At 42.0% G+C, this 13,908-nt stretch overlaps 1 protein-coding gene across 1 annotated transcript in view; it reads right to left on the bottom strand.

Annotated features, from left to right (window-relative positions):
* Window positions 1–3,167: 3,167 nt before the first annotated feature.
* The window catches only part of LOC120538129 (zinc finger protein 845-like), a 46,144-nt gene continuing 35,403 nt past the window's right edge, over window positions 3,168–13,908 (bottom strand). The window contains exon 5 of the mRNA XM_039767563.1: window positions 3,168–6,470. Coding sequence (XP_039623497.1) covers window positions 4,888–6,470 — 1,583 coding nt within the window. The 3' untranslated portion in view covers window positions 3,168–4,887. The remainder of the gene's footprint in view (window positions 6,471–13,908) is intronic.

Here is a 13,908-nt window from a genome sequence, read left to right as displayed (position 1 = left end):
TCTGTCCACACCACACGCTGTAAAGGTTGAAGGATTGCCCGCCTGGATTCACGCTTCGCACTGCAAAAGATGGCACCCATAATATACATACTCTCGTTGTTTTTTCCTCCATTATCCACTTCACGGGTGACACTGACTTTCCAGGTGGAGGAAACTGCCTCATTCCAGGTTGACTTTTGTGCAATTGTTCCCTGTACTGGCAGACAGGAGCAATGGGAATGGCCTGACAAATATGTCTGTGTGAGCTACCCGGTTTATGACTCTGACTCTATCCCTAATAATACTGCACCTGATGGGTCCATTACTCGAGCACTAGCCAGCCTAACATCTCTCTCCAATGAACTTGCCACTAACTCAGGCATTTCTGACCCTTGGGATCGATGGTTCATGTCCACCTTTGGATCATGGGGCCAAAGGCTAAAATCAGTATTTATTTCTTTGGCAGTAGTATTCATTGTCCTTTTACTTATCGGATGTTGCATTGTTCCCCTTATTCGCTATACAATATCCAAATATTTCACTGCTTCTATAGCCAAGGCCTATATGCTACACGAGGAACATATGCTCCAAATTGCCTCTTCAGTTTCCTCATCCCTTTCCCCCTCTCCTCCTCCTTCCCCATCCCTTACCTCCGCCTTCTGAATTTTTCTTCACTATTTTATCATGCCCAGATTGATAAAAAGGGGGGAATGTGGAAAAATAAAAATCAGTTATTGATCAAATCTGGTGTGCGTGACAAGGGCCATGAACAGTCTGTCTTGCGACAAGTGCAACTTCTGTTTTCTGTAACAAACAAGAAGTTACAAGTGCCCGACTGATGACCTTTAAAATTGTGTAACTGCTGATCCAAACAAAATTATTGTAAAGATGTAATGTCTTGAAATTCTTGTGCAACTAAAGTCATAAGGTCAAATTTTGCGCTTAGCATTATAAAAGATTTAGGACACCGACTTCTCGGGGCAGATGAAGGGCAGGTGTCCTAGGACTGTGCTTCTCTGTCAATCTTACCTTTGCCTGGTGTGTATTAATAAAATATTTTTTACTAACTTTAATTATATCTCTCTGTCTTCAGTCACGAGAAACGACACTAGAGAAAAAGTGTCCACATTAACGACAATGCAATGTCACAATTCCGTGAAATCCTCAAAAGGAAGCAAAAGCAACTGTTATTGGCGAGGTTCCTTGTTAAAGTCGCAAAAAAAGAAAAACATTCCAGTGACCCAACAGACAGCAGTGATTCTGTTAGAGTGAAAGTCATCCTACACAATAACCCTCTTCCTCCTCCTCTTCTCTCTCTCGTCTCCCTCACAACAGCCACGATTCTGTTCAAAGGTAAAGTGCAGGTTAATTTGTTTTATGTATTTTTACTTTATATTTTGTATTAATCATTTTTATATGAATATTTTTCAGTTGTAGAACGAATCATCTGAGTTTCCATTATTTCTTATGGGGAAATTTGCTTTGATATATGAGTACTTTGGATTACAAGCACATTTCCGGAACGAATTATGCTCGCAAACCAAGGCACCACTGTACTTGGCTTGTCATCTTGGATTGTGAGGTTGCGTGATAGTATTACCATGATAACACAAAGGTCAGTGTCTTACACTTCAAGGTCATCCAAGATTTGGATTCACAAACGAATAACCTCTAATGTGTCTTTGTTATTGTTATTATGATTTGTTCATTTTGAGATTTTGCTTCTCTTGGATAAAAAAGGGCAGCACGGTGGTGTAGTGGGTAGCGCTGCTGTAAGTAGACCTGGTTTGCTTCCCGGGTGTTCCCTGCGTGGAGTTTGCATGTTCTTCCCGTGTCTGTGTGGGTTTCCTCCGGATACTCCGGTTTCCTCCCATAGTCCAAAGACATGCAGGTTAGGTGCATTGGCGATTCTAAATAGTCCCTAGTGTGTGCATGGTGTGTGTGTGTGTGTGCCCTGTGGTGGGCTGGCGCCCTGCCCGGGTTTTGTTCCTGCCTTGTGCCCTGTGTTGGCTGGGACTGGCTCCAGTAGACCCCCGTGACCCTGTAGTTAGGATATAGCAGGTTGGATAATGGATGGATGGTTACAACAATATTTTCTGACATCTTACGTGTTATTTGACTCTGGGTACGTGCTCCGTTTTTTTTGGTTTACGACTTACAGCGCTATTCTTTGACCTCGATTGTGGCAACACGTCATGATCTTTGGTTATTTAAATTTAGTCTTAATATGACAACCAGTGACCCTCCTGGAGTAAATGGAATCCGATGGTCACCTTTATTTGGTAATTTCATTACTTTATTCTGTTCTAGTTTTCTTAATGAACTCCTTCCACGTGTACAGCAGTGCACTGAATTTCTTCCACCTCTATAGTGCACATCTTTTGGCTTCCTGTGCCTGTGCCTAGTGGTGGTGTTTTGACTTTGCATGTTGGCTTCCATAGTGTATGATCAATTCCTCTACCCAAGTGTGATGAATAGTCTGTGCTGAAGTGCAAATTTAAATTAATAATGATGACCTGGGAATTGCGGACTACAATTAAGTGTGGGTGTGTGCGAGCACACGTTGCTCCAAGGATGGTTGGGATGCCTGGCTGATTTTGCATAAATGTGCGGATGTGAGCATCAGTCAGGTGCCTCATTCTTACCACAGACAGAGTGGCATATTACAGCGGCACCCAATTAGGCAAGCCAAGATAAGAGGAGCCTGCATGACTGAGAGTAACAGATGAAAAGAAAAGAGAGACGGAGGTTAAAATGGATGGATGATGGAGACAAAGCAGGATTGGGAGACGCCAGGGTGCAGGGGAGAGGAGGCAGGCAGCTGGGAGGAGAGGCCCTAGGATGAACCCTCAAGGATGCTGAAGAGGGCAACTCCAGCTGAGCATTTATTTTGGAGTAGCTGGAGTGGCCAGCAATGCTCATATGGGTACCCATATAATCAATCAATCAATCAACATTTATTTATATAGCACATATTCATACAAAAAAAATGTAGCTCAAAGTGCTTTACAAAATGAATAGAGAAATAGAAGACACAATAAAAGATAAACATAAGTCAACATTAATTAACATAGAATAAGAGTAAGGTCCGATGGCCAGGGTGGACAGAAAAACAAAAACTCCAAAGGCTGGAGAAAAAAATAAAATCTGTAGGGGTTCCAGACCAAGAGACCGCCCAGTCCCCTCTGGGCAATCTACCTAACATAAATCAAACAGTCCTCTTTGTATTTATAAGTATAAATATAAATATATATATATAAGTCCAAGGAATGGCAGTGGGAGACAGAAGGAGTGAGGTGAGACTCGGAGTGGCATCCTGCCAGGGGCCTCTGACAGCAGCAGGGACCCGAGCCTGGTTTTCGAGGACTGGCTGTGCCTGTCAGTTGGGCGTCTCCTCCGCTGCAAGATCCCCCTTGGGGTAAGCGGAGGAGACGTCAGTTATAGTAGATTGCACCAGTGCTTGTGAGTTTTTAAAGGACCAATTCTTGCCACTGCCAGTGATTTTTAACCTTGTTTTTATGGAATATATTTATGTGGTGGATTTTAACCTCCACACATTTTCACCGGCTTTTTATGGATTATTTATTTATTGACTATTTTCGTATTGGATGTTGCACTACACTTTTCGAACACTTTGTCTTTGATTGCTTTTAATAAAAACATGGAACACTTTTTCCCCTATTGCACCTACCCCTTGCTGTAAGTGTGTGTCCTCATTTGCCCGGCTCATCTCAGTTTATGACCATTGACGGCTCAAGAGGCTCCGACTGGAACTGACCCGGATCGTCACACCACGTTTTCTAGTTTACCTGTACCGTTTACCCAGTGGAGGCCCGTAAACTTCTAATCTTTTTTTACCAGCTACAATTACAAAATATCTGCCTTGCTTTTCTGGGTTCCACAAATAGACTCCTTTCATAACATTTTGTTGTCATCATCCAGATTCCAAATTGCACCTTACAAGCTGCAAACATCCCAAATACAACATAGGCTTCAGAAGTGTGTGGTACACAGCAGGCGTCTCTGAGTGGCTCGGCAGCCTTGTGCTTTGCTTTATGGAGCTGTTCCTGTGTGCTCCACTTCAAGCAGTCTCTCCAGAAGCCGCCACCCTGCTCACAAAAGCGCTTACATTCTACAAATAAGATACCTCGAGTCATTTTCATTTTAACCTGGACGTGTGTCAGTTTCAATGCACTTCTGAAGTTTTACTAAACAATTGTCTCACAAAATGATCATTATGGTGCATTATAAGACCATCCTGTTGACCACTGGCATCAGTTCAGTTCTTCTTGTAAGTCCTAAATTAAGTTGTCACAATTGATTTTATACCCCAATATCATTGGTTGGAGAAAATCTGCATCCAACATTTTCCACAGCTCACGGTGATAAGAGCCTCTCAATGATGCCTGCTACCCCTGCATGATTTGTATATGGGTTAATTCCAGGAGGACGCACTTTTTGGTTCTGAAAAATATTGCCCATTTAAAGAGATGAACTCTAGAATTTGTACTAAGGCATAAGGGAAGCAAGCTCTCCTCATGGAATTCTGGGACTACAGTTCCCCACAGCCTTTTCTCCTGTTTAGACGCCATGGCACATTCGTTTCTAAGGCCGTGTTTGAGCATCTTTGAATACTAACAAATTTTTTTGGTGCAAATATTTAAAAATGACAATACTGCAAAGCTAAAGCCACTTGACGGCATTTGCAGATGTCAGTTGGAAGGGAGTGGGGTTGATCTGTGAGATTCATCTTCTTCAGAGGAGCTCCACATTCTGCACCACCATATTACTGACGTAACCTTGGTGCAATCGTATACCGAATAAGTTTCCATTTTGCTGTGATGCGGAAGAGGTACTCACATATAACCTTCTCAACACGCTCCATTCTCGAGAGGGGAGAACCATTTTTCACAATGGGTTACTTTCTGAGATCGTCTCTCCCAGGTGAACTCTCTGATGAGTTTTCAAGTCTCCTAAATATCTGAAGGCCTTATCACATTTCTTACAACTGTACGGCTTCTCCCCAGTGTGGATTCTCTGGTGTTCCTTGAAGCTGAAGAGCCAACGGAAGGTCTTCCCGCAGTCTTTACAAGTGTACGGCTTCTCCCCAGTGTGAATCCTCTGGTGCGTCTTAAGACTACTTGGGTGAATAAAACTCTTCCCACATTCGGCGCAGATGTAGGGATTCTCTCCTGTGTGAACCATCTGGTGGGCTTTAAGGCTCTTTAAGTGACTGAAGGTCTTCCCGCATTCAGTACAGCTGTAAGATTTCTCTCTGGTGTGATTCCGCTGATGTGTTTTAAGGCTTTTGGGATTATTGAAGGTCTTTCCGCATTCGGTACAAATGTACGGGTTCTCTTCTGTGTGGGATTTGTGGTGTGTTTTCAGGGTACTTAGCTGGCGGAAGGTTTTCCCACACTCGTTGCAGCTGTATGCTTTGTCTGGTATGTGAACCGAATGATGGGCTTTCAGGTTGGACAGCTGACTGAACATCTTCCCACACTGGGTGCAACTATATGGTTTCTCACCCGTGTGAATCCTCTGGTGGGTTTTAAAATAGCCCAAGCGACTGAAGGTTTTGTCACATTCGGTACAACTATATGGCTTCTCCCCCGTGTGAGTCCTCCGGTGAATTTTAAGGTGATACAGCTGGTTGAAGGTTTTTCCACATTCCGCACAAGTAAATGTTTTCTCCCCTGTGTGAATCCTCTGGTGAATCTTGAGACTACTGAGTAGGCTGAAGGATTTTTCACAGTCGTTGCAACTGTACGGCTTTTCCGTGGTGTGGACTGCCTGGTGGGCCGTGAGGTTGGCCAGTTGGCTGAACATCCTGCCACACTCGGTGCAGCGATACGGTTTTTCTCCCGTGTGAATGCGCCTGTGCGTTTTATAATGACCTAGACGAATAAAGGTTTTCCCACATTCTGTACAGCTGTGTGGCCTTTTCACAGAGTGGGACCTCCTCTGTCTTTGCATATTAGACCTGTACTTGAACTCCTTGCCATTTGGCATAGAGGTCAGGTGTTCATTCTGGTTTTCATTAGTTCTTTTCATAGTCTCATCTTGTAGCTCATTTCTCAAATCCTCCTTTTTGCACCAGCTACTCTCCTCCACTATGTATTGACCACCTAGGCCACATCTTACCTGGGTGTCCACAGCTTGATCAGAAGTAATTGGATCGTCAGGTGTAGAGATTAGAACAGAGCCCTCTGTCTTAACATTTGAAGAAATGTCAATGTAGCTGGCCTCCTCTTTAATGACCACAGACCCTTCATCACCGAGTTCCTCTTTAACGTGCACTGCCCTCCACTCCATATTGCAGTTTGTCAGGGATGCGATTCTAGCTTTTGTGTCTCCCTCTTCACTGTCTTTGAAGCTAGAGATATCATTTTCCAAATTGGCTGGGGCACTTGCACAACACTCTTCAAAGATATCTTCTTTTTTGATGGGAACCATATCTTCTGAAATGTGGGATTCAACATCTTGATTACCTGCAGAGAAGAAAGAAACATAACCAACTCAATAACTGTACAGTAAATTAAGCTGGAGTCAGTATAGTCTTGACAAGACACAATGCAGGAACAAACTCCAGTCCAACACAGGATATATTGACTCATACAAGGCCAATTTAGAGCTGCTAATAAACGTAACTTGCATGAGGGAGGAGATAAATACACAAAGACATACGGAGAAGAGGCAAACTGCAGGTAGGCACAGAATGCAGTCAGGCAGCCCCGCTGCCAGAAAATCTTGGGCACCTGACAATTATGGCAGAGCCCCTGGGCCCCCTGGCTCTGTACTACGATAATTCTGCCTCCCCAAGCTCATCGAGTGATGTCGCAGTGATTAGTAGAGTAGCTTTAGTTTTTATTTTATTTTAAAAATTTATTTTTATTTTTATTTCATGCTAGTTTCCTGTGGAGTTAACAATTCTTATTTTAATTTAATTCTGTGTTTAAAATTTTAGTTTTTATTTTATTTAGTTCTGGCCTATTTACATATTAGTACAATTTTAGTTTTTTCTTTTTCTGTTTCAAGTCTACAAACACCAGCCTACACATATTTCAACGCAAGTTATGTTTCAGTCAACAAAATACACTCACAGTTCATAATGCCGTTAAACACAGCTTGACTATCAATGATCAAACAGATGAAGTGGCCTAATGAGTGTAGTCGGAAAGATCAAATTTTTCAACCCAAGAAACCAGTCGTTGCTGTTAAGTATTAAACAAGCATGCATTTGGAGAAATGTGTCCCTGTTCCAACAACGTCCATTGCATCGATAGCCACAGAATGAAAAAATTTGCTTGACAAACGCCTGTGATGCAGGTGCACAGACGAGGTCCTCAGCCACTGGCGCCAGCAGTCTGTATGTTGACGATTTCTGCTGCAGGTACTGAAGTGCAGTCCTGGTGCCAGAGAAGTGTTGGACTTCCACTAAGTACTCATCCAGCTGGTCCTGCACTGCAACTCGGAGATTCTTATTCTTCTTCTTGCACACTATATTTACTTTCATTATCATCTGCGCTGTAATTAAAGCATTTGAACATGTTACTTTCTCACTTTTTACCCACAAACATCTGTGCAAAACTCGCCATCCTCAAGCACACATGCTTACTGCTTCAACCCGACGAGCCAAATGTGCTCAACAAACAAACAACGGCCCTTTATGGAAGTTGCGCCACGTGACTATAGTAAGCCCAAGGTACAAGGTCACCACATAGTGAACAGTGCAGCGTAACTGAACACTCAGGGCGACCTACAAACAACCCCTTTGTACGACTGACCGAATTGAACGAAAATGCTATTGCTGATTTTTTCGTTTTTACTCAGTTTTCGTTTGTTCACATATCACTAATTTTTATTTCGTTTTAGCTCCACTGTTTGCTTTAATTTCAGTTCTCATGCTTGTAAAATGAAAAATTATATTCTTAGTTCTAGTTCTCGTTTTCGACATGCCTATGCTAGATAGATAGATAGATAGATAGATAGATAGATAGATAGATAGATAGATAGATAGATAGATAGATAGATAGATAGATACTTTATTAATCCCAAGGGGAAATTCACATTAAATACACTCAAGCTTAACGGCAATCACTGAAATTTCGCACAACCGTAATTAAATTTATAATATCGTATCGCATGTTGTGTCTCATGATGCGTGGAGGGTCTGGTAGCTCTGAATTAAAATTACTAACAGAGTCAACTTATTTTTTTCTGTTTGTGTATTTCATGATATGATATCAACAATCACAGTGCCCTCCTTCGGACCTTAACATTTGCGTCATACACGTTCATGACGTGAATCACCTCATCTTTCAAATCAGATCCTTTGAATATTGTGCATCTAAATTTGTACAAGAGGCTGAGATCTCCTCCATGTTCATGCTCGCAAAGTTTAAAATTGGACAAAAAAGGCGTCATATGTTGTTTAGGCTTTCAAAAAGCCTAAACAATTCTGAAATTAAGGAATCCATCATAACGAGAAATGTGTCTCTTCTGAATTTTACTTCTGGATCTTGGGATTCCTGATCATCTGCTTCTGTGTCAGATCCATCGAGCTCAATAACACACCTTGGTCTTTTGCGACGCCGACCTGATCTGAACACCGCAGGGATTTCCATTTCGTTTGCCGCAGCTTTAGCCTCCCACTGCTCCGGGCCCCTGACAGGTTTCATGGTTGCCTCCCCCTGGTGGTGGCTCTGGGTCAGGATTCAAACCCAGAACTCTGCAGCTCAAAATCATTGCACACTGGGTTGGCAATTGTTGGCTAATACTTCAATTTTAATTAATTAAGTTGTAATTTCTCCTGCAATGGTTCATAATAACTGTTTCAAAGTCGATATCTCTCTTTCATTCATTGTCACTTTTAGCTTCCGGCTCCTCCATGGTGCGTTTTAAGGTGTTGGGAGATGCTATTTAACATTAAATACCGAACATCTTTACAATGAAGCCAAATTCAAGAGGTACTGACACAGATGTCCACAATGAAGCAGAAGCTCATATAGCGTCATGTATACGTGGCTTCACTCTCCAGGGGTTGACACTCTGATTAGAACTCAGTTAAAGCAGTCACCTCTAATTGGTGTCCATAAGAATCACATTACAACTCTGAGTGCTCTTATGATCTTAATAAATGTTCTCCAATGCAATGTGAATTGTCACACCAGCAGACTGCTATAAGAAAATGAAAAGCCTAATTATTCCAGAAGTTCAATTAAAGGCGTGAAACAGCATCTTGTTAAGTTTGCAGCTCTAATGAGATCCTGCAGACACTGTGGCTTTGTACGAGTGGAAACTGAGACTCCTGCTTCACAATGAGAGTGTGGCCTTGTTTTAATTATAAACTTTAAAGGGGGGGGGTCTAGGTTGAAACAGAATAACTCAAAATGCCTCCCGTTTGCCACTGCCAAACACAAACAGGCTCAAAGGTCAAGAGCTTGTCTTCTGTTCAAAAATTGTTCATATCTCATCTGGCAAATACATGGAGATTCACTCGAAAGAGGCTCCGATATTCTGCAATAACTCTCGCTAGGACGAAGCGACGTGCAATGTGCTCCTCAGTATATGGAGCTTCGAACAAGCCGGGATGCCCCTGCGTAGGAGCGATGAGGTAGGTACCGGACAGCCCAGCCATCGTGACGTTTAACCTCCGTTTGCAACTTCTGGGTGCATAGCACCCGTATCCCTTCACTCAGTCACTCGACTTCTCATCAGGATGGTGGTGTACAGTATTGAGCAGTGCGTCTTCATGATGCAAATTCGTTTAAGCGACATCAGAATCAACTGGATGATTGTGAGTTAATGGAAGGTTTCTTCCAGCAAGATGGAGCAAATGTGTCACACATTGGCAAGGAGCACGGCATAAAATGAGTCCTTCTTCGGCAACAGGGTCATTTCAAAGGGGCTTTGGCCACCACGGTCTTCAGATCCGACACCACCAGACTTCTTCCTTTGGGGTCTGCTCAAAGGAAACGTCTATCGGAACAAGACTCGCACTGTGGAAGATCTGAAGGAAAATATCCAACGTGAAATTGCTGCTATTCTCCCCCGAGATGCTTGCCGATACGTTCAGGAAATGTGTCTGACAGGAAACGGAAACCACTTCCAGCATCGCATGTAATGCAATCGATTACATGTACGTCAAGGTATATAGCGTATTTTTTTGGTTCAGATTGCTTCATCCTAATGGGAGTTACAACAGAATATTCTGTGCCTCATTCAAGTGTATCTCCCTGTAGATGGTATCTCCTTCATTCCTTTAAATTAACTTTAAATTCCCATGACCTGAGTATGCTTTGAAGATCTAACAAACACACTACAATACAAGTCAAGTCAACATGGCAGCCATTCATTATGTGACAATGTGCATAAATATTATAGTGCATATATTGTCAAATTCACGAGCCAGGGGAACATTTAATGAGCTCATACAGAGTACACCATGGGGAAGGATAAAGGTGTGACACAGTCTATAACCTCTAATCCATTTCGGCTTCTAGAGTGAAGGAAGATGGCTTGGATGATTCATGTCATCACTTCCAATTCAGGGTGGTGTGGTAGCACTGCTGCTTCACAATAAGGAGACCAGGCTTTGTGCTCTGGATCCTCCATGTGTGTAGCTTGCATGCTCTCCACGTGTCTGTGTGGGTTTCCTCCGGGTGCTCCAGTTTCCTCCCACAGTCCAAAGTCATGCAGATTAGGTGGACTGGAGTGCTAAATCGACCCTTGATGTGCGTGTGTGTGTTCGCCCTGCAATGGACTGGCACTCTTCACTCCAGGGTCTGTTCCAAGCCTTGCACCCTATGCTAGCTAGGATTGGCTCCAGCAGACTCTCACGACCCTTTTCAGGACTAAGCAGATTGACAAATGACTGACTGACTTCCATTTCATCATCACTATATAAAGAAGGCTCAGACCAGAAGTCGCTGTTTACTGTCTGCTTCAATACGGGATGGATCCTTGCAGTCTGAACCATTTATTTCTCATGGCTGCAAATGTCTAAGACTCCTACCAAGGTTATTATAGTTAATGAAAACTAAAATCAAAACTGAAACTATTATTAAAAAAACTTTTCCGTAAACTGAAATAAAATAATTAACAAAACCGAAATGAAAAGCTAAAACTAAATGAAACTATTAATGTACCTAGAAAGACTAACTGAAATAAAATAATAATTTACTAAAATAATTTTAGTTTTCGTTTTTGAATGAATATTCTTGCTGTTAGTTTTAACCCTGATAACTTTTAACTCTAAAACTGAAAGTCATCCACCACCAGCCCCAAAACCTGCACATATTCATTATGGGTTTACTGTTCTTATGATTACAACAATTCTGCTACCAAAATTCAAGACTCACTGTCCCTAACCTTGGCACTACATGCTTGATTTTGTGTTTACTTGTGTTATATTTGACTAATGGTTAAATGTGTTTGATGATCAGAAACATTTTGTGTGACAAACATGCAAAAGAATAAGAAATCAGGAAGGGGGCAAATAGTTTTTCACACCACTGTATTCATTATGGGTTTACTGTTCTTATGATGGGCTACTCAAGTCTCACTGTCCCTAACTTTGGCACTACATGCTTGATTTTCGTTATTTCCCCCAATACAGATAGGTGGGGTCTGCACACTGATTCAAGCCTAAGAGACTTGTTCTTCCTAAGCCCCCATGATTTTCATGATCACACCTGTCAGCACACAGTAGATTTTGTTTTCTAATTTTTTATATCTTTTCATGCCTGCAGGTGGTAAAATTCTGTCTATAAATTGTTTGTGCCTGAGATGGAATCAGAGATCAATATGGCTGGTAGAAAATAACAAAGCCCAGTATTTGAGATTTTTGAATGCAATATTGAAGGCATTTATTATAAGCACATTGTCGTTGGAACAGGATATGTTGTGTGCTGTAGACATTTAGAGTAAAAAACCCTCACACCTTAAAATTCACCAAAATTCCATTACAAATTAGCCCATTCTGGGCAATAAAAGGAAAAAAGTGCCAACAGGCAGCACAGATTTGTTTAGCACAAATGACATAGAAAATCTTTTAAAAATTATAAAATTGTGTAAGATTGTTCATATTCAGTGCCTGATTTTGATTATGCTTGTTTTTCTCAGACAAAAACAAAACCAAATAGTAACTGTGTCGTATAGTGTAGTAAACGTCCACTAACATTAAACTCATATTATATTCAAACTCGTTAAGTGTACAGTTCTGTCTCATTGTGATACAAAAACTAAACTCCATAGTAGCTCTTTAACCATACTATAATTACCAAAACTAAAACTGAAACTAATATATAAAAAAATAAAATAGAAATGTCTTTGTAAAATAAAAACTAAACTAAAACTAAAAATACACAATGAAGGAAAACTAAAACTAAACTGAATTTCCAAGTAAGGTCAGAAAAAATCTAGAAATAAAAACTAATATTAAAAGGCAAAACTATAATAACCTTGACTCCTACTCTACCTACCTGGTATTTCTGGACTCTTTGTTTTCTTTTTTTTATTCTTTGAACACTAAACGTCTCTGCTGGAACATCAGCTCTTTTGCTTTGAGAGTCCATGAATGCAGTGCCTCCAGAAAGTACTCTAACCCCTTCACTTTTTTGACATTTGCCTAGTTAGAATGACTACAAAGGTTAGAATATGGAGGTTCTGTCAGTTCAACCCTCCTATCCTAAATAACACCAGATGCCCAAACCATCACAGTTGGCTCCTACCACTGCAGAGGGTCAGCAGCTCTACTCCAGTTGGATGTCTGTGCTTCTCACCCTGCGGAGAAAGCTCATGTCAGCTGCTTGTACCCTGTGAGGGACGGCCCGTGTTCTTACCTGGCCGGGAAGTCCTTGAGCTGGAAGGACAGGGGGATATAGCTTACACAAGGCTCTCCCCACACCCAGGATGCTAGATCCCCACATGGGTGCCCACAAGGCATGCTGGGTATTGTAGTCCCATGAGACAGCCTTATTGGGTCCCGTGGGGGCCGCCTCAGGGAGCTGCGGGATTTGGGTGTCCCTACACTGTAGGGCTCCAACCTCACCCTGAAGTGCTTCAGAGCTGCAGCATCATGTCACCGGAAGCACTTCTGAGGTTTAGATAAAAGGAACTGCCTGAAACAAGTTGATGAGCCAGTGTCAGAAGGTAGATGAAGCTTGCGAGGCGGAGTGGAGGAGGCAGTGGAAGAGAAGGAAGGAAAACAAAGAGTTGCTTTATTGTGTTATACAGTGCTTATTGTACTTGTGGCCGTGGTGGGAAACACTTGATTTAACTCTTTGAGGGCTGAATATTTTTTTCCAAAAAACAATGGTTTTTACTCAGAAATCAACATAAAACATCTGTTGCTGCATGCTGTGGCTGCCAGTTTGCCAAGAATGTGCGGCAGGCTTGCTGCCAGGCTGTCTTTGCATCATGGTCGCAGTGCACTACATTCTGGTTTCTACCTCTTATCATTGTTAAGTGGCAGTCCTCCCTGGCGAACATTGTCAGTACCACTACTAGTTGGGGACCGATCAGCTGAAGATGGAACCTCACATTTGTTTTTGATCACTTGTATCAAAGACTGAGTCCTACAAGTCATAGTCCAGTTCAGAGATAACAGACAAAACGTCATCCACGGAGTATTTTGCTTTACGCATTCACTTTGATCTCTCGCTAGATGTCAGTGCCATTTTTGCCATTGTGTGCGCCTTGCTACTCATGAGAGTGCAGGGAGTCTCGGTCAAACCAATGAATCTAACTTTCCTTCTAGCAACGAGAGTCCAACTAAAATGTAACGGTTGGTTCTGTCACAATTTAAAGATGATTACCATCGTCAGCTCCTCATTTTGACAAAAGTCGACATCAGCCCTGAAAGAGTTTCCCACAATAAAAGACACCTGCTGCCTTTTAACATGTGTCAAGAACCTGTATATTTTG

This window comes from Polypterus senegalus, chromosome 10 (genome assembly GCF_016835505.1).
Source record: "Polypterus senegalus isolate Bchr_013 chromosome 10, ASM1683550v1, whole genome shotgun sequence".
NCBI classification, from domain to species: Eukaryota; Metazoa; Chordata; class Cladistia; order Polypteriformes; family Polypteridae; genus Polypterus; species Polypterus senegalus.
Note: the sequence above shows the minus strand (reverse complement) of the source record. Positions and strands in the feature narration are given on the sequence as shown.